The sequence below is a fragment of the Nannospalax galili genome, unplaced genomic scaffold (assembly GCF_000622305.1).
Source record: "Nannospalax galili isolate Female #2095 unplaced genomic scaffold, S.galili_v1.0 scaffold1138, whole genome shotgun sequence".
NCBI lineage: Eukaryota > Metazoa > Chordata > Mammalia > Rodentia > Spalacidae > Nannospalax > Nannospalax galili.
The window spans coordinates 1,947,873-1,973,324 of record NW_008342297.1 but is presented as its reverse complement, the minus strand read 5'-3'; the positions used below and the strand labels follow the sequence as shown (position 1 = coordinate 1,973,324).

At 44.3% G+C, this 25,452-nt stretch overlaps 1 protein-coding gene and 1 non-coding gene across 6 annotated transcripts in view; both read right to left on the bottom strand.

Moving 5' to 3' along the window:
* Positions 1-25,452, bottom strand: part of Dis3l2 (DIS3 like 3'-5' exoribonuclease 2) — a 506,284-nt gene that overhangs the window by 101,855 nt on the left and 378,977 nt on the right. For all 5 annotated transcript variants that reach the window (XR_003850358.1, XM_029565942.1, XM_008838082.3 and 2 more), the window contains exon 11: positions 19,203-19,315. Coding sequence is in view for 4 of the 5 variants with exons in the window: in XM_029565942.1 (XP_029421802.1) it covers positions 19,203-19,315 (113 nt within the window). In the remaining variant the exon portion in view is untranslated. The remainder of the gene's footprint in view (positions 1-19,202; positions 19,316-25,452) is intronic.
* Positions 6,271-6,374, bottom strand: LOC115071276. Its single transcript, XR_003850371.1, has one exon. It is a non-coding gene; the product is annotated as a U6 spliceosomal RNA (small nuclear RNA).

Genomic DNA, 25,452 nt, shown 5'->3' with positions numbered 1-25,452 from the left:
AGAACTCTTAAAAAACTACAAATGAACTTACCATTTGACCCAGTTATACCACTCCTTGGTATATACCCAAAGAACTCATCTGATTGCAGAGACACTTGTACAACCATGTTTGTTGCTGCTCTTTTCACAATGGCTAAGAGAGGGAAGCAACCTAAGTGTCCCTCAACCGACGAGTGGTTAATGAAAATGTGGTATATTTACACATTGGAGTTCTATTCAGCAGTAAAGAAAGATGAAATTTGCAGGTAAATGGATGGATCTAGAAACTGTTATACTAAGTGAAGTAACACAGACTCAGAAAAACAAAAGATATGTGTTCTCCCTCATCTGTGGATCCTAGCACTAAATCCTTATAAGTGAGTGTATATCCTGATGCAATTGCAGGGACCAGGAATATGGAAGGAAAACAGGGAGCTAAAGGGAAAGAAGGAACCTGAGAGAGATTAGTAGGATTAAGGTATTATTAAGGGAGAAATATGTTAAAAGGGGGTAGTTAAAGGGTAGGGGGAAGTAGGTCTATACAAAGACTATGGGAATAAAGGGGGAAAATTCTTGAGATACACAGTTAAAAAAAAAAAACCAAAACCCTTAATCGCAGAAGGAACCCTATGGGGATGGAAGAAAGCCCTTCCAGAAGCAATACAGTTGTTAAATGAAAATCCCAGTGCCAGAGGTGGGTTGCCCCCCGATGAGCTGTTGCCCTGAGGGACCCTAGAGGTCCCCAAAACAATAAAAGCCATTGTCAATAATGTTGGTTGTATACCAGAAGTGGATGGAAAAACCTTATTGCTGAAGACACTACATGATGTGAGCTCAGGAGAGGGAGAAATCAAGCTTGGACTAAGCTGGAAACTCCCTGCCACTGGATGGATGGCTTTCATTGTGCCAAAAGGCAATATGCAGATGACTGGGGGAGAATAGTCCCCTATAATTTTCCTCAATTATGATGGACCACTTGTGTTGCACTACCAACATAACAAACAAGGTGTTCCTGCTGGTGCAATAGTGGAGCATCTAGTGTATGTAAACCAGCAAATTTTCAATTTGATATAATGCCTGCTCCTAGGGGTGGAACACACATCTGGTACTGTAGACCCGGCCAACCCCCTACTCTATGCTCTGTTAAAAAAATAGTAATAGGGGTTGGGGATTTAGCTCAGTGGTAGAATGCTTGCCTAGCAAGTGCAAGTCCCTGTGTTTGGTCCTGAGTCCTGGAAAAAAAAAAAAGAAAAAAATAGAAATAATAAATAAAATAATAAAATTATTTTTATTTATTTTTAGTGTATGAGTGTTTTGCCTTTATGCATGTGAGTGTGCTCATATTGTACAATGCCCACAGAGGCCAGAAGAGGGTGTTGGACCCCCTGGAACTGGAGTTATGAATGGCTATTAGCTCCCATTTGGGTATTGGGTAAAGCATGTGGGTGCTGGGAACCAAACCCAGGTCTATTGCAAGAGCAGCCAGTGCTCTTAACTAATGAACCATTTCTCTCCAGCCTCCCCACCCCCAAAGTTTATTGTTTAAAAAGTCTCTCTCTAGGTCATAAATCCCAGAGAAAAACCCTATCTCCGTCATATCTCTAGAGAAATGAAATCCTTACTCCATGCTAAATATGAGTCCTTATATTTACAGGCATGTATATCATATACCACTCATCAAAGAAACTTCTTTTTGTAAAAGATGGGGGCTATTATTACAGAGTTCCACAACTGATCACACACAGAGAATATATGCCTAAGAGATGCCCAGCCCTAAGAGACACATCTACAGTAAAACATCTACACTTAAGCCTCATGGAACACAGAGGAAAAAGGGGTATGGAGAATACATCCTTCAACTCACCAGCATAGCTTCCTCATACAACAGAGTGTGATACACACAGAAGGCCACAACTAGCTAAGTTTTAGAGAATAAGAAACTGTAGAGTGTGCATCTATGGATAGGACTCCTATACTAAACGTCACCCACCCATGGCTCAGGGACCATTGCAGAAGAGGGGATGGAAAGATTGTAAGACCTAGGGTTGGTGCATGAATATAAGGAAACAGAGGCTTTCGACCACCGGGAACTTGCTCATGAACGTACAACAATGGTGACAGGATGCACAAGCCCCGTGTTGACTCAATTAGACAAAAACTCAGCATAGAATGGGAAAAATGGGCAGCAAGTTCCAATCCTAGCCAAGGAACTATTGGAAAATGATTACGGTGGGGTGAGGGAGAATAGATCTTCTCTAAGGGAGTGACTTTAGATCTGCTGACTAGACTCCAGTGGATGAACTTGCATCGATGGACATCTGGCTATAAATGCTTGACCAGATAGGATTCAATATCTGAAATCTGGTGGGGGGAGGGCTCTGGAGGGCAGGGAGGGAGCAAGGGGGGGTCTAAATTTGATTAAGATCTATTATATGAAATTCACAAAAACTCAATAAAAAGTCCCTCTCTACTAACTGACTTTTTATTATAATTTAAATATAAATTTATGCTCATTATGTTTATTAAAGCTTGATCTATTTTATAAATGAGTATGGGATTAAGCTTTTGTTTGTTAAAACAATGAGCTGGGTAGGGCTCAAGGTCTCAAGACCATCAAGCATCTGAGGGCAGTGCAGACTCAGGAGCAGCAGGTTCATAGGAAAAGAGGCTGAGACCTGAAGTCAGATCCTGGGCACAGCCCTTCCTGGCAATCTGGTAGGTTAGGGCACTTCTGGATCTAGGTTTTCGTAATAGTAAATCAATATCAGAGATGATTAGTAAAAGTCAGCTCAAGGTATCCAAGCCCCCGTGTCACCTTGCTAAGCCTTCCTTGTTCAGCCTTGTGCACCCATGCAGCACCCATAATTCTAGCCCATGGGCTTTTCCATTGCAAGTCCTTCACCTGCCTTGCTGCTCTGGCTTGTGAACATGATGTTCCCATTTTCTGGAACACCTTTGTGGACACTTTGCTTCTGGCAAAGTTTTGTATATCCTTCCAGAATTTGCTCCTTGCCACTTCCAATGGCTTATCCAGACTCCCCCAGGCAGTTTATGTACTATTTTGTAACTGCCCCACTCTTTCATAGAGGCTGTGGGGCATTCCCAAAGAATAAACTACTTACTCTACCTCCCTACCCCTCCATACCACTTCGAAGGCCCAGAAGTGCATCCTGCCTGACCCCTTGTCAGATGCCTCTCCCCTCCTCCAGGCCATGGAACCCTCAGGACCAAGGATGGGGTGGGGGATTTGGCTTGGCTCCTCTATCTGGTACCTGACTCCCCCTTCTGCAGCAGGCAACATTAGTATGTAGATGACTGGCTTCCGTTATGAAATGAATGACCTGGTTTTTTTTTTTCCCTCTGTTTACCATTATCACAAAAATACTTCATGAAATCTTTGCTGTTAGAATTCTATTTTAGCATCTTTGTACAAAAATTTCCAAGGCAACTAGTACTTTAAGTAGAAGGGGAAGTGTTTTGGCTACTCTTAAAAACTACCAGCACACCCCGTGGCTGCCCAGGTTATCAAAACTGCTTTGCTCATCCCACTGAGATGGTCAGATGCCAAAGACATTTTCATGAAGAATCAAATCAATGAAACTTCTGGGGTAGCATAATTGCATTTAATTTTTAAGAGGCAATCCTTTTGATAAGTTTTTCACCAAATCTTAGGGAAGAAAGCAGATGGAATTCAGAGGAAACTGTCTCTGTGTTAATCCAGCTTTGTAAATAGGTGGGTAGGCCTGTGTCTTTCAAAGGAGAAGGATTAAGCGGTTACCATCACACTTGTGGTTTGGCATATCACAGCCTCTCATAAATCCACTGGTCCTCCAGGGGTCACTGTGCATGTGTTCCTGTTCAACCATGTGCACAGGCTTTCTTGTGCAGGAGGGCTGGTGAGGTGAAGGGCCACTCTCTATAAGCTGCTTCCTCACATCGAGAGAGATATGCCTGGACCCTATACAGCACACTGACTGTGTGAGGTCTGCTACAGTACCTGGAGTGACTCTGGGCCAGTGTGAGAAGTGTAGACCGCCAAGGATAACCAGGAAGATCTCTCCATAGAGAAAGCCTTCTGCCCTTAGCACAGGGCCAGTGCCTATGTTCCCCAGACCCTAATATCATTCTCCTTCTCCTGTCCTCTTCATGGCCCCTGCTCAGCATGGACTCAGTATGGAGTTCCCCTTGTCTCCCACTTCCACTGTTCTAACTGAAAATAATATAACAATCACCCAATCTGCCTTTGTTCCTGCGATCCTACTGGCTAAGCAATGACAGCATTAGCAAATGTCAGAGCCCTTGCCTGCAGCTGGCAAGCTGGTCTTTGACAGCCTCCTCCCCAGGCTCTTTATAGACTCTTCATTACGTTCTTCCTGCCTACCTTACTACCTTGTCCTTTCTCAGCAGAAACACTCAATTTTTCTACATGGAGAAAATGGACGCTGGCTCTTCTAAGCACCTTTCTAGCATTTTCCTCTAACCCATGACTCTTGAGACGGCTCTCCTAACTTTTCGTGGATGCCCTGGTGGCCCCTTGCTATCTCACAGTAAGTGTCCCCTATCCAAAGTTTGGCCCTGTCTGCCTGGAGCTCTTGCTAGTTACCTCCCTGTTTTGCTGGTTCCCCTCCTTATGGTCAGAGCTCAAGGGTGGAGTTGCCTTTAATGACAGATTCTATTCCTCTTCCAAGTCATACCCCCCTCTCTCTTCATTTTGGCAGTTTCTCAAAATGGTTTATGCTTGTTATTATCTTTGCCTTTGTTAATTACAAAGACTACACATTGACTGTAGGAATTTTAGATCATACAAACCAGGACATGAAAGCACAAACATCATGGGATTCCAGCTCCTACAATGTTAGCATGCTGGTACAGAACCTGGGTCTTACCTGTGCATACAAGAGCATAAAGAAGGTAATATACTAGATAGCATATGTGCATCTATTTTTCAAAGTACAGAATCAGTGGGCACTCTGGACCGGTCCTTCCTGGACTCCTTTCTTAGCAGGCTCCTTAGTGTTGGCACTTCTCCCTCTGTCCTTCACTCTCCCTCCTGCCTGTTGCATGGTCTCCTCCTCCCTGGTGTCTGTTGCTGCTGCTGCGTGATACACAAATACTGTCCATCCCTGCTTTCTGAGCCCTGCCTCTCTTTGGAACTCCAGACTTCTCTACTGTGATATCTAAATATGGACATCTATGGATTCTTCAAATATAACAGGAGAACACAGGCATTTTCCTCCCTTTATATATTCCTGTGCTGATATTTCTCTAAGAGTAGTATCTCGCCTCCCCTTAAATAAGCAACAAACAACAAAACTTCTCAAAACCATCCAAAAAACAGCACACCCCACTTTCCAAACCTCCCTCTTACACACCCACATTGGGTGTTATCTTGGGACTTTCTATACTGCTTGCCCTATTACATCCAGTCAGCACCTGAGCCTGAAGAGCTGATATTCTAAATCTTTCTCAAGGGATTCTCTGTCTTCATTTTCATTTTCAGTGTTTGAAGGTGGACAGCTCTCACTCTTTCTTTGGATATAGTCTATGGTCTCCTAGACAACTGGCAGAGTTCCTCATGGAACCATTCTGGGTAAGACTCCTAGTATGGCTTAGACATGGTTTGAGTGTCCTCTCGGTCAAAGCTTCCTGGATTCAGGGCTTGGTTCTCAGCATAGCAGTGCTGAGAGATGGTGGGACTTTTAAGAGGTGGGGCCAGCCAATGGATTCCTGTCCCACCATGTGAGCTTTTCACATAGCTCCTGCTATTTCTCTACCATCTGCCATGAGGTAATAGGGGGGCGACCTTGCTAGAGCTGCCACTATGGCCCTTTGGATTTTTACTCTCTAAAATTGAGGGGACACCTACATAATCCCAGCACTTGGAGGCAGAGGCAGGAAGATCAGGAGTTCAAGGTTACCCTCAGCTACATGGAGAGTTTACGGTCAGACTAGGCTACATAATACTTTGTTTCAAACCAACCAAGCAACCAACCAAATAAATAAAAAAACCAAAATATAGAATTGAGCTTAATAAACTTTTCTTTATAAGTACCCAGCCTCAGAAATATCATGACAGTAACAGAAAACAGAGCAATACAACTTACTATAATTAATTAATTAAATTTAATTAATTTGAGACAGTGTCTCTCTGTAGCCCCAGCTGGCCTGGAACTCACTCTGTAAACCAGGCTGGCTTCAATCTCACAGAGATTTGCCTGCCTCTGCCTCTTGAGTGCTAGGATTAAAGGCCTGTGCCACCACGCCTGGCCTCAACTTACTTTATTAACTTTTTAAAGTATGGAGCACTTCTCAAATTTGTATGTAATCTTTGCCCAGGAGTAGTACTAATCTCTGTATCATCCCAGTTTTAGGATGTATGCTGCTGAACCAAACACCCCTCCTTATTTTCTTCAGACTTGTGTACCTTCTTTCTTTCATTCATTTATTTATATGTGTATGTGAGTGTCTGCATGAGAGTATCTGGGTATGCACAGGTGTGCAAGCCAGTGAAGAAGCAGAGACCAGAAGGTGTCAGATCCCTCAGAGCTGGAGTTAAGTGTTTGCCAGGATACCCAGCTTTATGGGTATGGGCTCTATGTGGACTTTGGTTCCCATGATTGTGTAGCAAGTGCTCTTAACCACTGAGCCACCTCCTCATCTTACACATCCTCTTTCTTAGTAGACAACATCTAGTGATAACCTTCAGTTCTTTTTAGGCAAGTGATCTACCAGTAAGCTACATCCTCAGCCCTAGCAATCCTATTTACATTAGGATATGTTGCCTTTACCTTCCCAGTAACTGATGAGCTGGATTCAACCACTGGATTTGGCTCTCTCTCTTATTGATGAAAGAGGCCCAAATATTTTTGGTTGGGCCAAGATATTTTCTATAAAGACTAAACCCTCAGGCTGGGCATGATGATATAGAGATAGAAAAACCAAAACTTTGGGGTCAGCCTGAGCTAGACAACAAGATCCTGTCTTAAGACAACAACAATAACAAAAACTAACAAACCAACCAACCAAACAGAAAACCCAAACCCCAAAAAGAGCAGGGTTGGACCCTGTATAGTCAGTGGTCAGAGTCATATGTTCTAAGAGCAGCTAAGGAGAAGCTATTCTCTATGCCTATCTCCATGGAGGTAAGTAACTGGGGAGCTAGCTTCTTCCATTTCCCTATCCTGTATGTTCCCTACACTTCATATTGTGTGACAGGGATTGCTGGAATTGGGAGAAGACTGAAATACAACAGGGTGATGGTCCAATCAGATAAGCATTGGGAAACACTCTGGAGATTCTGTGAGCAAAGGTCTCTGTTTATTTTGGGGTTTCTCAAAGCCTCAAGGGAATGTGATAGGAGAAGGAACCTGGTACGGATATGCTAGCCCCAATTCTGGCCTTTTAACCAGAGTACTCAAGTGACTTTATACTTTTATGGAAGGATACTCCACTGCTTTGCTACCTGTCCTGAAAGTACAGCCCATGCTTCTTAGCCTGCCACCTCAGGCCTCTCTTTAACTTCCCTTCCTGACACCCTTTGCCAGTCATGCCCCAGCAAGTCCAAGCTATATACTCTTCCTTGAACACACTGTCTCTAGCCTCATCCTGAAGGCCCTCATTACCCATTTCTGTCTATCTAGTTATTTTCCTGAAATGTGAAACACTGCTTAAAAGTTGATTGCTGTATTAAGTGTTCTCAGCTCTTATACAAGCTGTTCCCCCTACATGTCAATCCACATAGACATGAGCTTCCTTTCCCCTCTCTACTTCTGTAACCAAAGGTAACCCAGTATATTGAAGGTGCTTGTCACCTGTCTACTGTCTCTGACCATGACCTGCATTCTCATTGTTGCATCCCTAACACCTGGCACACATCTGGTGTGCTAGGTGGATGAAGACTGATAGCATTTCTGGCAGCAGAAAAGGCAAAGAAGCTTGAGAAAGCTTCAGGCCCACGCCCGAAGTTGGGTCTGAATAGAGCTTAAAAAGGCTGGCTGTAGAAAAAAGGGACAGATGACAGGATGCTGACTTTCTAAGCATTCTGAACCAGGGCTTGAGAGAGTTGAGAGAATTGATCATTTGGGTTAATACACCACTGCCCAATGCAGCTGGGTGGGGGTACCAACAAGACTATAAAATCTTACATGAGTCTCAGAGAGCAGAAACATCTGTGAAAGCCACAGCAGATAGGCTGGCCAAGTTCAGCAGTGGGTGAGCCAGGACAGCCCTGTGACCAGTGGAAAGGGCCACTGAAAGGAAAAATCAATCATCCAGGCAAAGAGGAACAGGAAGGATGAGCAGTGACATTAGGACAGACACTGTCTAAGAGGTAACATTTTGTCTTTTTAAATCCAGGCCTTGGCTGGCTCCCCAGGTAACAGCTCCCCCAGCACCCCCATATCCTCAGTGCCCAGTAGCCCTGATCTGGGTTGGGGTTTTCTCCTAGACGTCGAGGTTTTCACAACAGGTGTGCTCAGCTAGCTCTTGGCTCACATACTGGAAGTAACTTAAAGGAAAGAGATAATTTGTTTGCCTGCCAACACCTCTGTTTAAAGAGTTTTCTTTTTCACAGCAACATTTCCATGAATTCAGAATTTGATCAACTTTGCTACACAGTTTGACATTAACAAAATATCAACACTGACAACCTGCTGGTGTCAGAAAGGAACGTCTTAAAACTCTTTGGACTCTACATGAAGACAGGCTTCCAATCCCAATCTTTGATCTCTATTATAAAGCACTACCAATAAAATATCCTAGAGATTTACAGGCGAACTTTCATTTGAGCTGTTTCACACCTAAAATAACATGAATGGTTGGGCCAGTAGGCAGAAAATTTAGGTTTAGGTTTCAACTATCTAGGTTTTATTTTACTTTTAAAACTTAATTCACTTTTTAAAAAAAATACCTTAAAACTTAAAATTCAAAAAAAAAACCCACTTAAAATTCAATTGTATTTCTCTTCTAGAGAAGATGGCTGAGAGACATTAACTGAGTAGATGTCACAGCCTCTGAAAAGGATGGGCTCAAGTTCAGACATAATAGGCATCCTCATCCTAACAGAACTATCTTTTGTCAGAAATACTGAGTGTGGTTTTTTTGGTGTGGAATTACACAAACGCTATTTAAGTTTATCTTTCTGCTTGACTATATTGCCTTGCTTGACTCCCTATACTGTGAGTCAACTTTCAACAAAAAGCATTTCACTTAAAGCCAGTGAGCTGGGATCTGGACCCTGGACTGGCTTCACTGTACACTGTTCTAATCTGCAGGATCATTCCCCAACCAAGCTTAGATTGCAATTCTGACCACCAGTCACTTACAGGTCAGCAACTCAATGAAAAGAAGTCAGAGCCACATTTCCTATAAATGGGAAATCATCGAAACCCCCAATCACCTTTCCTGGAGTGATGGAAGATGGGAGAAATTATCCGAGCACACGAGAGTGCAGAGAATATGCAAGGGGGAGAGGCAGGTCACTCAGCTTTTAAGAAGATCTTTATAGGCAAAGTAAAGTGAAAACAGCAGAAAAGTTCCTGGACACAGTCCTTTAAGAAACAAAACCGAGTAGGAAGAAAGGTCAGAGCAGCGGTTCAAAGGCATCAGAAGGCACAGCTGCTGCTGTCCAAGGTTGCGGCCCGGCGCCTAGAGCTCCTGCCAAACTGGAGGCAAACTGGGCAGCAGCAGTGGCTCACAGCCTCTTCCACACAGATTCCCACCTTCAGAGCTTAGCAGCAGAGCCTCAACAGGCACTCCTAAAGAGAGCTTCTGAAGCTGTGACAATCACAAAACCAAAGTAAAGGGAGCAGTAAGACAAGTGCAGTGATTTAATCCAGTTTTCTTTTTTCAGTTTCTGATTTTCAAACAGAGTTCATGGTTATAAAAGCAGAATACAGAAGTGAGACAAGAGAAAGCCATCTGCTCAGAGAAAGAACTTCTGTCTCAAGTTCTGAAGAACACGGCTAAACTTTTCCAAATGGAGAATGCTGCACATTTACTAGGTGGAAATAGTCTTTATGTTTAGTAAGAGATAACTTCAAAGATTGAAGCTTTCCACTGTGACACTAGTTTTTGTAGCTAAGCAGGATCTGGAAGCTAATCTTCCTTATCAACAGGTTTGGGCCAGCAGCACAGTCAGGCAGGAAGTACACAGGGGACACCTTTAGCCTAACGTCATGTAGAGTCAATGTACAAGTATCAGAACTGCATTCTAGGGAGGGTCAAGCTAAGATACCAAAAGGAGCCAAAGTTGACTACAGGTCACCCCATAAAAGGCACACCCACCCCTAACTTGGTGTGCGTGTGTGTGTGTGTGTGTGTGTGTGTGTGTGTGTGTGTGAGAGAGAGAGAGAGAGAGAGAGAGAGAGAGAGAGCGAGAGCGCGAGTTCGAGCACACACATAGGAGAGAGAGCGGGGGGGTGTGTGTGGGGAGAGAGAGAGAGAGAGAGAGAGAGAGAGAGAGAGAGAGAGAATGTTCAGGCACACACATGCCATAGTGAGTGTGTGGAGGTCAGAAGACAATGTTGGGTGTCAGTCCTTGCCTCCCACCTTGTTTATTACAGGGTCTGTCTCTTTTGTTTGACACTGTGTATGCCAGGCTAATTTATTTTCACTGTTTTGTTTTTGTGGGTTTTGTTTTGTTTTGTTAGTATAGAGTCTCACTGTGTAGCCCTGGCTGGCCTGGAACTTGCTATATAGACCAGGTTGACCTTGACCTCACAGAGATCTGCCTGTCCCTGTCTCCTAAATGCTGGAATTAAGGGCCACCATACCTGGTATCATTGTTGTATACCCTCCCACTGGGTGAATATGCCATAGTTTATTTGTTCATTATACAGTGAATGATAGTAACAAACTTCTGGTTGACTATCTTGAATAATGCTCTAATGAACATTTTAAGCATTCTTTTTATAATATACATAGCATGCATTTGTATTGGCACATACCTAGAATTTCTGGACCACAAGGTATTTTTTTTATAATGCACACAGTATATATTTATATTGGTATAAACATAGAATTTCTTTACATTCAGCTTTAAAAGATATGTCAGGGATGGTGGGATGGCTCAGTAGGTAAAGGCATTTGCCACCAAGCATGGCAACTTGAATTCAATCCCTGAGACCCACATGGTGGGGAGAACCAACTCCCACAAGTTGTGCCCCAACCTCCACATGCACACTGTGGTGTGCACCCCCTGACAACTGAATAAATGTAATAGAAATTTTAAAAAAGATAACTACCAAACAGTTTTCCAAAGTAGTTGTACCAATTTGTTTTCCCCTAGCAATAGGAGTTTCTGTTACTCCCTAGTTTTATGGATACATGGTATATTCTGTCTTGTTATTTCAGTCAGGCTGGTGAGTTCTGTGCATCTTCTGAGGTGAGAATGCTTTTCTGTCTTTCTCATCTTTCCCAGTAAAGCAAATGCCAGTTAATTATGGCATGGTCAGGTGTCACAGACTAGAAGTGGATTGGGATCCCTATTGTTGGCAAGTATAGCAAGCTAGATGCAATGTGAGGTCAAAGATTTAATGACCTTTGGAACTTCTAAAGATCTAGGAATCTGGGTCTCTAGCTCTTGCAGTAGCAAATGGTATGTGTGAGTTTAGAGGAACATCAAACAGCATCTTCTGTGTGGATGTTGTTTGCGAGACCCAGCCTTGAATGGTACAGTCCTTATCCTTGGCCTGCCAGAAAATCCTGGGTCATCCTAGATAGCTCATAGTGCCTTAGGCATTGCCTGGCTACCCCATACTGGGGAATCTTAGGCATTGAAGCTGAAGTTACCATGAACTGAGATATCAGATAAAGGACTGAAGCAAACTATAGACAAGGAAGGTAGTCAGCAGCAGAGGGTATAACAGCACAGGTAATTCCTGTACCAGGTTAATAGTGCTTATCTAGTTATAAAGAAAGATCAGATGGACACAAACTTGAAAAGTGTTGAAAAAGCCTTCCACAAGATACAAACAGGATCAGTGAGGGGGCATCATCATCCCCATCAAGAGGTCACTGAAAGTCCTAGATCTTTCAGACATGCTGTATGTACTAGATGGTTCTAGTTGTCATTGTGACACACCAGGAAAGAGGGAACCTCAACTGGGGACTTTCCTTTATCAGACTGGCCTGTGGGCAAGTCTGTGAGGCATTCTCTTGATTGTTGAGTGATACATGAGGGCCCAGCCCATTGAGGGTCCCTGGGCAGGTGGTCCTGGGTTGAATAAGAAAGCAGGCTGAACACAGGCCAGAGGACCAAGCCAGTAAGTGGCACTCCTCAAAGGTCTGTACTTCAGTTCCTGCCCTGAGCTCTTCTCTCTGTGGAGAACTGCAAGCTGAGGGTGAAATAAGCCCTTTCTTCCCTGTCCTAGCTACTTTCTATTGCTGTAATAAACACCATGACCAAAACCAAGTTGGGGAGGAAAAGGTACAGTCCTTCATGGCAGGAAGCCAGGCAGGAGCTCAAGTACCTGGTGGCAGGAACTGAAGCACAGAGTGTGGAGGAGTGCTGCTTATTGGCTTGCTCCTTATCAAAGAACCTCTCCTTCAGCACATGTTTTGGCACTAACATTAATGTTCTAGCATTTTTTTTCAATCCGGACTGTACAATCTGCATTTCTTTCTGCCCCACTTGCTCTTTTTCACTGTAGAACTCCATAATATTCATCATTAATAGCCACACCACTGATTCAACATTAGACTGTTTTGAAATTTTCTCCCCAAAGAAATTAGTCATCAACTTAGCCTTAGGCAAGCTCTTAGGCTGTGGGCAGACAGCAGCCAGATGCTCTGCCAAAGCGTTCCAGTTGCTGTTTAAGTCCTTATGTCCCTCTGGAACTACTTTGCTCTCAGCACTACCTTCTTCTAGGCTCCTACTAGAATGGCCTGTTAAGCTCTGCTTAAGCATTTAACTACTTTTCTAGTCCAAACTTCCAAAGTCTTCCACATTCTTCCAAAAACCTACTTGGTGAGGTTCTTCATAGCAACACCCCACTCCTGGCACCACTTTCTGTATTACTTAGTTACTTTTCTATTGCTACAATAAAACACCATGACCATGACAACTTGTAGAAGGAAGAGTTTATTTGGCTTATGATTCCAGAGGGATTAAAGTTCATAATGGTGGGGAAGGCATGGCAGCAGAGGTGGCTGGAACAGAAAGTCAAGTGATCACATCTTCAAGCAGGCATGGGAAGCAGAGAGTGACTGGAAATCTGGCAAGACTTAAGAACCCTCAAAGCCTGCCACCAATGACAGGCTTCCTCCAGCAAGGCCATACCTCCTGAAACCTCCTAAAACAGCACTACCAACTGGGGACAAAATGTCCAAATAGTTGAAGCTGGGGTGGGGGGGTGGTTGGGATTCTCATTCCAACCATCACATTCCACTCCCTGCATGCAGCTTCCCTGGGAGATGTCTCATGGCTCTAACATCTCCAACATCTTGGTGTCTCCACTACCACACTAGTTTTGGTCAAGTGTTTTATCACAGCAATAGAAAGCCAACTAAGACAGAAACTGGTACCAGGAGTGGGATATTGCTGCCTGCCCACATGTGTCCAGAGGATTATGGAAGTTTTTGAAGCTTTGGAAGATAATGCTGAATGAGGTATAGATGATGGAGACCTGGCCTATGAAGCTTCAAAGGGAAGCAAAGACTCTACGAGGGCTGCTCGCATGATACATTTTGAATTAAAATTTTTTTGGAAGTGAAACCTTTTGTGCTTTACTGGGACAAGTGATACTGGTCAGCAGGGGCTGAAAAATCAGCTGTAACAAGAAATCAGAATCATTGAATGAAATCTTCTGGGAAGTATTTCCTCAGGCTCAACACCCAGAAACTGTGGTCCAGAGAGGGTCAAGGCTACACACCAAACTGGCAGCAGAACTTGGCGATCTGTCTTCCAGGTGGTACCTGTATTGAAGGTGTGATGGGGTTGTAGAGAGAATCTGAAGCTTTGCACCATGAAATGCCAAAAGAGGCCATTGGTGAAGGTGACGTCTCAGTTGCAGAGGAGACCCCAGCATACTGGAGATACCAGGACCATGGGATGACCACCAGGGGCAGCAGCAGGTGTGGACTGGAGCCGGCCTGAGCCTATGAGGCAAGTTGTGTGTGCTGTGGATGGCAGAGCCAGAGAAGTAGAGCTTCCCAAGCCCTCTGGAGCCCAGAAGATAATGAGTGAGTCCCAGATGTCTGACACTGAGCTACATTGCTGGATTTTGGTTTCGCTTAAGTATATTCAGTTCCTCCCTTCTGAAATTAGATGGTTTGGATTTTATAGGAGACTTTTTTTGAGGGGGGGGTCTTTTTGAGACAGGATCTCCCTGTAGACCCCTGTCTGGGAACTCACTATGTAGACCAGGCTGGCCTTGAACTCACAGAGATCTGCCTGCCTCTGCCTCCTGAGTGCTGGGATTAAAGGTGTGTGCCACCATGCCCGGCCTTTTAAAAATGACTTTAAACTTTTAAAGTACTTGAATTTTTTTTAAGACTATGAGACTTTCAAAGTTGTATTGTTTTATTTTGTGATATTAACATCATATCTTGGGGACAAGACATGGAAAAGAAGTGGCTTAATAGCAATGTGTTGTGTGTCACGTTGATAAGGGGCCAATTGTGCTAGATAGCTTCAGTTGTCAACTTTACCTAAATGGAGGAACCGCCTCCACTGGACTGTCCTGTGGACCTATCTGTGGGACATTTTCTTGATTATTGAGTGATGTGGGAGGGCCTAGCCCACTGTGGGCAGTGCATCCCTGAACAGGTAGCCCTGTGTTGTATAAGAAAGCAGGCTGAGCACAGGCATGAGGATCAAGCTAGTAAGCAGTGTTCCTCTGTGGTCCGTGTGTCAGCTCCTGCCTCCAAGTTCCTGCCCTGATTTCCCTCAGTGATAAATTATGACCTGGGAGATATAAGAGAAAATATACCTTTACTTCCACAAGTTGGTTTTGGTCAGAGTGCTTTGTCACAGCAAAAGAGAAGCACTGGGCATTGAGGTCACCTACTGTCTTGGCCACTCTACTGCTGGAAACTGTCTGGATGACCACATAACTTCTGTCTCAGAATTTCACAGCTCTCATCAATCTGTTCTCTCTACTCACATACTCACTTTCACAGCAGGAAACACCTAGATGGTAGGTCTAATCATCTAGTTAAAATGGCAGGGAAAACGAGAGCAGTGCATGAGAATTGGTTCAGATGACCAAGTGCCAGGCACGTCCAACCTGTAGACTGTGGGCCATGTGTAGTCCAGAATTGCCGTATCTATGGTCCAATACAGAACTGTAAATTTACTCAAAATCTTATGGTGTATATGTTTTTGTAACTTGAATGCATAATTCTTGAGAGTAAACTTTGTAGATGACAACATTTTGTCACAATGCCAAAAGGTTGAATTCCTCTGGCCTGGAGCAGAAGGGAGGAGGCTCTGGCTCTTCCTAGGGAGGGTCCCAGTGTGTTGAATGCTGACTAGCAGATGACTGACTGCTCTGGGTACACTTGTGACAATACTTCTTGAGAAGTATTGTCCCTATGGAGTGGAGCTGAGGGTGGCAGACAGGGTAATCATCATCATGAGGTTGATGCCATCACTATCAACTGCTAGCCTGACAGAGAAAGTCAAATTTGTGTCACAGAGCCAAAAGATCTTCAGTCCCTAAAAGACAAGGCTGCAAACAAAGCAGAATCTCATAGTCATTGTGAACTTAGTTATTAGGGTGGACAAGTAGGAAACACAAGAGGAACTCTCAATAATACTTGATCAACACAATAAATCTTAAGAAGGGGCTGGAGAGATGGCTCAGAGGTTAAGAGCACTGGCTAGTCTTGCAGAGGACCTGGTTTGGTTCCCAGCACCCACATGGCCACTCACAATAGTCTGTAACTCCAGTTCCATGGGTTCTGACACTTTTCTGGTCTCTGAGGGTACTGCATGCACATGGTGCACATACATGCATGCAGGCAAAACATTCATACACATAAAATTAAAAAAAAAAAACCTTAGGAACCTTCAGATTGGATCCCAGAGATTCTAGAACACATCCTCTCTTGAGATTGGCATGAAGAATAAATATGTGGTTATAAGTGGTCTAGGATCACGTGTGTGAGGTGAAGACATGTTAGAGGATCTGTCCAAGATTGGGATAAGGAAACAAATTATGAAATTCCCTTGTGGAACAACCTTTCTATTCAGCAGATTCTAGGTTTTTATCATTAGCAGATGGCTGTGCACTCAAAGGCCACATGAGATATTATGACTTATTGGGCCTGGTACAGGTATATCTGGAAATTCACCTTCTATAGGTCACAGGTGCTGTGAGGTGTGGCTGAGTTGGGTAGGTGTCCTAAACCTGTGTACCAGAACATAGACACAGAAGGTTGTGGGATATACGATTTGGAGGGAACCTTAGATGGCTATGTTGAAACTGTGGCAGTCCTAACAGAAATGAGTTCCCCAGGAAAGAGGATGATGCCCAAGAAACCCCTGATACAGGTGAGCTCTCTGCTGATAGAGAGCTGTGGTTTCAGGTTGAGATGAAAATGTGCTCCACAGCTGGGCATACTTATAGGCCTCCCCTCAAACCTGCTTTGCACTTGGGATGTAGGCTAGCTTTGCTCAGGTATGTATGCATTTCTGCCAGTTGGTAAATTCACTGGGGTCCTGGGCAAGGGTGTAATTATGAGGCGAGTATGAAGGTGTCAAGGGCTATCTAGAAGCAGAACTGACAGGCCTTGATCAGTGATAATTCACTACCTCTAGTATAGAACAGACTGAAGTCAGGAACCACTGCTATTAAAAAGATCCATTATCCTCAAATGATGCCAGGAAGAGACTCAGCCTTCCCAATGAACAGGGCCAAGAAATGGGAAGAGCATATAGCTAGCTTCAGTGAGACCCTAATGTTGGGGACATTTCCAGGGTGAACAGTACATAGTACCCTTGCAACTTGCCTTAACAGTATCTAGACAATATAACTCCAAAAGGTCTAGGGAGCAGCAGGTGGCTAGGAAAACAAGTTTCTCAATGTCTTATGAATGTGTGGAGGGAGTGAGAGAGGTTAACAAGAACCAAGAGAAGGAAGTTTTCTTGTACACAGGATAAAAATGCTTGATCCAAAAGCCACATAAGACTCAGGGCCTAGAGGACCTCTTTCCTGGTCTTCTCCAGGTTCCCTGTGTAGGTAGACACCTCAGAACTACAGGTGGGCATGCGTAATCACTGTACCTAAGACAAGAACAAGACCTGGAGAGGCAGGAGCCAGGGCCTATCAGTACACTCTGTTAGTAAGGAAGAGTTCACAGCCTGGTGTTCCCTCTGCCAATAGTGTGGGCACAGAGGCAGCTGGCAGTGCAGACAGACTAGGCAGCACTACCCCTTCTCTGGGAGATGACATTTTGAAGTTCTCAGAATGGACTAAGTGTGGTAGCTGGGTGGTCTCTGGTCCCTGAGAGACGAGGCAGTAGCCAGCTCCTAGAGTACCTTGGGATATGCTGGCAGGAGGGGAGGGCAGTAGACATCTTACCTTGATACAATTGTGGGAGACAGGCTTGAGCCTAGAAGTCCTTATGACTGCCTTACAGCAGCCTGAGGCAATGACCCAGCTGCTGGAGCCACAAGGAATGCCTTGTGACAAACGCTCCAACAGGCAAATCATGAGACTGATACCTAGAGCTCGCCATTTCCTACTCTCTACCCTCTAAATTCTAAAACTGTCACTTCCAGATAAAAGGTTGAGTAACAACAGCCTGGGTCTTGTGACTTCCAGGAACCCAAAATCTCAATTAACTGAAACCTACTATGCAAATAAGGCATCTGGCCCGCTATACTGTGATAAGATGTTAAGCCTGTTATGCTAATCAGGTATCCTACTTGCTGTGCTATGATTGGACCGCTACCCCTATATAAGCTTGTGCCTTTCTGCAATAAACCAGATCTGCATCACCAAACCGGGTCTCCTGTGTCTGAATGCGGCTCTGCTGACACAGTCTCCTCACCAGCCCTGGGGTCCGGGACAGGGCAGAAGAAGAGGCAGTCAGACACAATGCTGGGCAAGTGGAGGGCCAAGCGGGAGAGCGACCACATACAATAAGCAAACATCAGAAGTCATTTCCTGGGGCATGGGATTAGGGAGAGAACTTCATGGAAGCTGGACAGGAAGTAAATGTCAAGACAGCCAAAAGAATAAAATAAGGCAAATGAGCAGATGAATAGGGTGCCAGGGGGAAAAACGCTACAAGAACTCAGAACTACAGTGGGGAATACAAACAACTCATGTGAGTCTACTCACAGCCATCCTCAGGGCCTACTGCAGAGCCTGGTAGATACTTGGTGTTCAGCAAATGCTCATTAAACGGATGGCGTCTCATAGTTACTTGTAGGGATGTGTCAGAACAAAGGATGAAGGGATGAGTTTTTCTGTGTATGATTGTGTGTACATGTGTATGCACGTGTGGGAAGCCAGAGGTCGATGTTGTGTGCCTTCCTCTATCATTCTCCACCTTATTTTTTGAGATGGGACCTCTCACTACCCCAAGCTCACTGACTGGCTAGACTGGCTAGCCAGTGAGCTCTAGGGACCGTCTGTCTCCAAGTCATCATTCCCTGTTTTCATGTGGGCACTGAGGATCCAAACTCAGCTTTTCATATTTGCCTGGCAGGCACGTTACTGACTGAGTCATCTCCCCAGTCCCTGGAATGGATGTTTTGAGATGTTCTATTCAATTCCTTCCCTTCGTAGCTAAGGTGAGGGAGTTCTGAGGACACTGACTTAGCAGGAATGGTGAACTAAGCTGTGTCTCCATCTTGCTGCTGTTGTGTCAAGAGTGACCACAGACAACACATGAATGAGTGGATGTGGCTGGTCCTGACCAAACTGCAAAACCAGTGGCTGATGCAGGCTGTCTTCTGGGCCCTTCTCTTGACCCTCATGTCTTCCTGAGAAGCTGATCACTGCTGGAGGCTATCTGAAGTGTCTGAAGGTGATGCCCAAGGTGAAATGAGGCCTGACATGAAAGCCTTGGCTTCTTTCAGGAAAACATGCAGTAATAGAGGACAAGCACAGTCCCAGGGGGAATGTACTTTTTTCGTAGACCTTACAGATCTGAGAAAAAGATTCAGAAAAGTCATGTTCTTCAGAAATTGAAAACAAACAAACAGACAAACAAGAAGACTACTAAATGGAAGTACTTTTTAAAAATCTAAAACTAGAGATTGATTTTACCTTCTGAACCAAGTAGACGCTTGTGGCTCTCTCAGCAGCTACCTTGTCCAGATATGACCCCTCAGGAATGAAATAACTCACGTCTGCAATGTGGACGCCCACTTCAAAGGTGCCTGTAAGTGGATAAGAAGGACAGTCAGCCTGGTTGGAAGGCCAGCATAACCCCTCCTCAAACCCGTTCTAAGAATGCCTAAGGTCCTAGGGTCTTTGCCGTGGCCCCTCCTAGCTCCAGAACCTTGCACTGCTGCCACTTTCCTCATCCTGCACCACAGTGGAGGGATTTTCACTCTGAACAAATAAGAGTGAACATTTTCACAAGCTATTTCCCATTTCTAAAGGCTTCTTATCTCTGCATAAGTACTAGTACATTTGAAAAAGACAGGCTTAATGGATAAGCAAATCCTTTCAGGTCACTAGAAGTGAATCAATCCCCCAAACCTGAAAAACACTGTCTCTGGAAACTCTGCCCTCTATCCATAGTCCTTCATCAGTTCCATGTCTGACCTGCCCACTTTGCCTCTGTGCCCACTCACCTAGCACTGTGGACTTCTGCTATTACCCTTCTAAACATGCATTTGGTGATGTTATTCCTTAGCCTATTGTTCATGCCCTTGCATGGTCTCACCCCAATCTACCTTGGCAGCCTTGCAGCCCATCCTTCATATGCTGGGATGCAGCTGCCATGGCAATGTCTTTCTACTGTCTGAATGCATCTTTCCTACCCCATTCAGAAGCTTGCCTGACACTGGGTATGATGGTGCATACCTTTAACCCCAGAACTCTAGAGGCAGAGGCAGGCAGATCTCTGTGAGATTGAGGCCAGTTTGGTATGCACAGTGAGTTCAAGGCCAGCTGGGGCTACAGGGAGACTCTGTCTCAAAAAAAAAAAATCATAAACAACAACAACAACAATAACAATGGAGAATACATAAGTAAAATAAGCATTAACTTGGAGAAAGCATCGTGGGTAGAGAGCAACACTGAGGATGTAAGCACAGGGTGGAAGGTGCCTAAACTAAGCATATCCCTAATGGAATCCCACTATACCCCATCCCTGTTGACAGTGACTGATCTTGGCACAGGTATGTGACTTGAGAAGATTTTATTCTAAGCCTGTTTTCAAGGACTGACATGGACTTCATCCAAGGGGGTCTCTCTCCTTCAATCCCAGAGACTAAATACAGCATACATCTGAAGTTGCTAGGAACCATCTTCACCACATATTTAAACCAACAAAGAAAATAGCAGGTCTGAGAAATATAGGGAAAGCCATGATTCAAGGACTTTCTTTTCCCCTTAGAGACAATAGTTATGCAATTTGGGAGTCTTTTAGATAGACCCACTGAAGGGGTACTCCAATTGCCTCACCCTGCGTCCCTGTTCAGCACGGAAGAAGAGGGCCCAAAGTGGCTTGCGTCCCGATTCCCTATTGGCAATTTGGGTAACCCCTTCAGAGAACGGTGTGATAAGAATAGGAAGTAGGAATTGGCTAGGTAGTTAGGGTAAGAAGACCCCAAAGAAATGTAGCGAGTTTCTTGGCTAAAAGTCAAAATGTCCTTGGTCCTGTTAACAACATACTCTGTTCCAAAGGCCAAAAATGTCAAAAGTATTTGGGAGCTGTATCTAACCCTTAAAAGATTTTAGGGTTACCTCTTCAGAGGGGGCAATGTTGGAGGGGAGGGAGTGGGCATGGATTTGATCAAAACACCTTTTATGCATGTAGGAAATTCTCAGTAAAGTTTTAGTAAAAGTTAAAAAAAAAAAAGGAAAGAGTTCAGGCAAAGGGGGCTGGTGAGTGGTTAAGAGCACCGGCTGTTCTTGCAGAAGACCCAGATTCAAATTCCAGCACCCACACTGCAGCTAACTGTCCATAATGTCAGTTCCAAGGGATCCAAGGCCCTTTTCTGACCTTTGTGGGCATTGCACAACACGGGTGCACTTACAGACATGCAGGCGATACACTTGTACACATAAAATTTTTAAAAAAATGTTAAGTTTAGGCAAAGGAAAGAATTTAAGATTTCCTATTGTTCATTGGCTTTCATATGCCAAGATTCTCCCACAAGGTATTCTTTGAGTTTTTCTGCTCAATGTTGCAGCATTTACAAAGGAAAAGTGAGGTCTATGGCTCCTTCTGTGGGGTGAAGCAATGGGCCTATCTCCTACAGGAGAAGGGTTGGCTCAAGAACTTGGAGACACCAGTCTGGCTCCAAAGTTCAGCAGCCTCACTCTGACAGACACGCAGCTGTGTCATTAGGTCACTGGGCACAGTGAACCCGCCTGCAATGCTCAGTGCTCAAGGAACTTGACCCCAAGCAGCTATGGCCAGAGGTCTCAGACAGCTCAGCTTCTGAGTTTGATATTTCAAGTATCTAAAACCAACACTTGGAGAAGGTAAAATAAAAGGTCTTCTTTTGAAGTCAAGATTATAATATGTAGGCCTCACAGGTAAATATTGACTAAAGGAAAAGAGAGAGGATTATTACATCATGATATAAACCATAATTTTAAATTTGGGCTCAGTGTTACTATACATGAACTTTCTGAACTTAGTGAAAATTGACAAACTGGCAAAGAGTTCATTACAGGAGATAAAATATGACAGAGGCCAATCAAAATATATTGAAGGGGCTTGAATTTCACTCTGAATTCCCTGCAGAGCCTCTAAACCCAGAAAAAAGACACTCTCTTATTTTCAACTTTGGACATTTTTAATGAAAACCCTAAGTAAATATTTTATCACATATATTTGCATAATGTGAACTTGAAGAACTCTTGAAACAGTGGCACTCAAGTTTTTATTCTTTGAAAGAAAAAAGAATAACACACGTCCAAAGGCTATGCATGAGATGCTAGTCCTCAGTGTCCACTGTTAGGACACTGTGTACTAGCATCATGCTTTTTTATTTCTATTAAAGGAATATAAAACGACTCCTTTAAAAATCTTGAAAAACTGTTTTCCATCTACTGGGGCTAAGGCGAGTCCTGTATGTTTTGAGGAGCAGTGGAAGCAGAGAGGATGGAAACCCTGAAGCCAGTCATGCCTGCCCAAATTTGTAAAGAGGCCACAAGTTCAGAGAAGTAGAAACACCCTTTTGGATGAACTCAGAACCTCTTCACTCATGTGAAATACTAATAGACTAGGGGCAGGGCTTAGAACCCTCCCCCGCTTCAAATCCAGCCCCAGCTGGTGCAGCCACTTCTTCGAAGTGTCCTTGACATATCCTCAGGGATGAGGCCATCCTCAAGGTGGTCACTTCCTCTGTTTCTCAAGAGCCCTGTTTATAAGCAAGGACTTTCTTTCTTGAAAAGATTTTTTTAAAATAATGTGTATGGGGTTTGCACATGTGAAAGCAATGCCCACAGAAGCCAAAAGAGGGTGTCAGATCCCCTGGAGCTGAAGTTACAGTTATTTGTGAGCCATCTGATGTGAGTACTGAGAACTGAACTCATGTCCTCTACAAGAACAGTACATGTTCTTCACTGCTGAGCCATCATCTCTCCAGGCCTAAGAAGAGCTTTCTTACATGGACACATGATACACAGGATGGAGCCTCTGGTTGATGCCAGCCCTGGGCATCCATACATGACAACTGTTTCTTCTTAAGGAGCACTCAGGTTTAATGCAGTTTGTGGATACACTGATGTGATAGAAGAAGGCTCTAAAAGCATATGGGAGTGAGTTCAACTGCAATGAGAACATGGGAAAGCATTCTATAATCTATGACAACTACATGAATGTAATTTGGCAATGATGCTCATAAAAATGCTAATCAGGGCTGGGGATGTGGCTCAATGATATATTATGTATAAGACCCTGGGTTCAACCCTAGTCCCCCAAATGCTAATCAGGATAGCAGGAATGACCACTTTATAAATGTACCTCTGTGCCAGGGCTTCTGCATACCATCTAGTGCTGACAACAGCCATGCCAAATAGGTTGCACAGATGAATCACCTGAGGCTGCAAATCATTGATCCAAAGTAACCCAGCCAGTATGTGATGAACCCCAATCCAAAGCCAGGTTGATCCTGGGCTTTTTCTCCTTTTACCCTTCTGACAAAACCCCACCCACAGCCACTTCCAGGACAAGATGAAACAACCCAATTTGTTGTCTCAGTGGGCCATAGCTCAAAATTCCTCCCTATCGCTCCATGACTCAAGGGAAGCCACATTCTTAGCTTTGGATTCAGAAGTCCTTTTCCTAGTCTTGTTCACAGCCACACCCTGTCCCTGAAGGCTCTTTTGGGCCTCACTGCCAACTTCCTTAACCACTTGTAGCAGGGCCTGATTATGGAACAACCACTAAGCCATTAACTCCAGTTCTCTTTAATTAGAAGAATAAGTCCTGAAAATCCCAGCAGTTCCTTTCTAAATTTTTAGCTGACAGTCAGCTTTAGTTGGAAGCAGAGTGATTGTCTTAACTAGCAAAGGTCTGGCCAGTAGCTAGCATTGCCAGATGGGGCTGGGACATGTTGGGGAAACTGGAAAGTTTCCCTTACCTAGAGTGAGACTAGGTCCTTCCAGACCTGGGTCACTTGAGCTTACCTGCATCACTGCTGAGAATGGGCCATGGAATTCTTAACTTCAATAGAACACTCCTCACAGAAAACAATGGTATGTGCAGTAATAGATTGAATATTTGTGCCCTCCCCAAATTCACATGTTGAAACCTAATTCCTACTGTGACAGAATCAGAAGGCAGGGCATTTGGGAGTGACAGCCATGAGAACAGAGCCCCCACCAATGAGATTAGGGCTTCTAAAAGAGCTCTCAGGGGTTAAGAATGTAGCTCAGTGGAACAGTCCTTGCCTGACAAGCTTAAGGCCCTAAGTTCCATCATTAGCAGAAGAAAGAAAACAAAAATCAGAGACCCCAGAGTATCCTGTTCCTTTCATCATGCAAAAACACAGCAGAAGATGTATCAATGAACCAGGAAGCAGATCCTCACCAGACACTGGGTCTGTCAGTGCCTTGATCTTGGACTTCCCAGCCTCCTGAACTGTGAGAAATAAGTTATTATGTAGCCACAGAGTACTTTATTCTAGTAGCCTGAAAGACATGTGATGCCTAGAAACCTTTTCTATCAGAATGCAGGGGAACAATGCTATGAAGTGTCTATCACTAATGATCTGTGTCACTAAACCCTGACTTTAGACTAGCATTGGAAGCCTAGTAACTTTTCCCTCCTGGAATCCTCTCTGCTCTAAGACCCCTAGTATCTGCCTCCCATGGCTGTCCCTCCTCTTTGCTCTTCCTCTGCTTGTCCCTCCCATACCTTTCTGCCTCAATGTTCTGCCAAGCTAACCTCTATGCTAATCCTACTTTATCTCTGCTGTCCAATCTACTTGTGGGGCTTCAAACATACTTCTGGGCTTTGGTCTCCTGATTCTGTTCTACCCATCCAGACCTCTATTAGCTCGAGGATGACACATGTACAAGTCTATTGGAGGTGTCATTTAGCTGCCCCACGGGTACCTCACATGCCATCTATAGCAAATCCATTTCCTATGTTCCTGTTCCAGGAAGTGGGATCACCCCCACTAAAGCAAAATGGCATCCTCACTGTTTAGACCAACAGAAACCCAGGACCCTCTCAGGTCTCTGTTGACCAGTCACACTAAACTCTACCTGATTTGCCGTAGACCTCTTCCCTACTTCTATTCCCACCTTACTTGGATGACCATCATTTCCTTTAAAGACATTCCAACCCCCTCATTGCTCCCTGACAATGCACAAACCCATTTCCCACACAGAAGATGGCGCTCTTTACAAAATACAAACCTGCCTATTACTCCCTGGAGTACCACAGCTTTCATTCTTACATTCCTCTCTTTGTGCTATTCTGCCACTACTTGGCAGTGAAATAAAATTCCTCATCAGGTCTGTTGGTGTGCTGGATAGCTTCACTTGTCAACTTGATGCACCTGGTGGAGGCATTTCCTCCATTGTATTGGCTGTGGCCGTCTGTGAGGCATTTTCTTGATTGTTAAGTGATGTGGGAGGGCTCAGGCCACTGTAGCCCACTGTAAGTAATGCCACCCCTGGGCATATGGTCCTGTATTATATAAAAAAGCAGACTGAGCATTGCCCAGGGACTTCCATGGTCTGTGCTCCAGGTTCCTGCCTTGAGTTCCTGCCTTGGCCTTGATGATCAACTGTGAGCTGTAAGCTACATAAACCCTTCTCCAAGTTTGTTTGCTTAGTGTTTTTAATCACAGCAATACAAAGTAATGAGAACAGTTTGTCC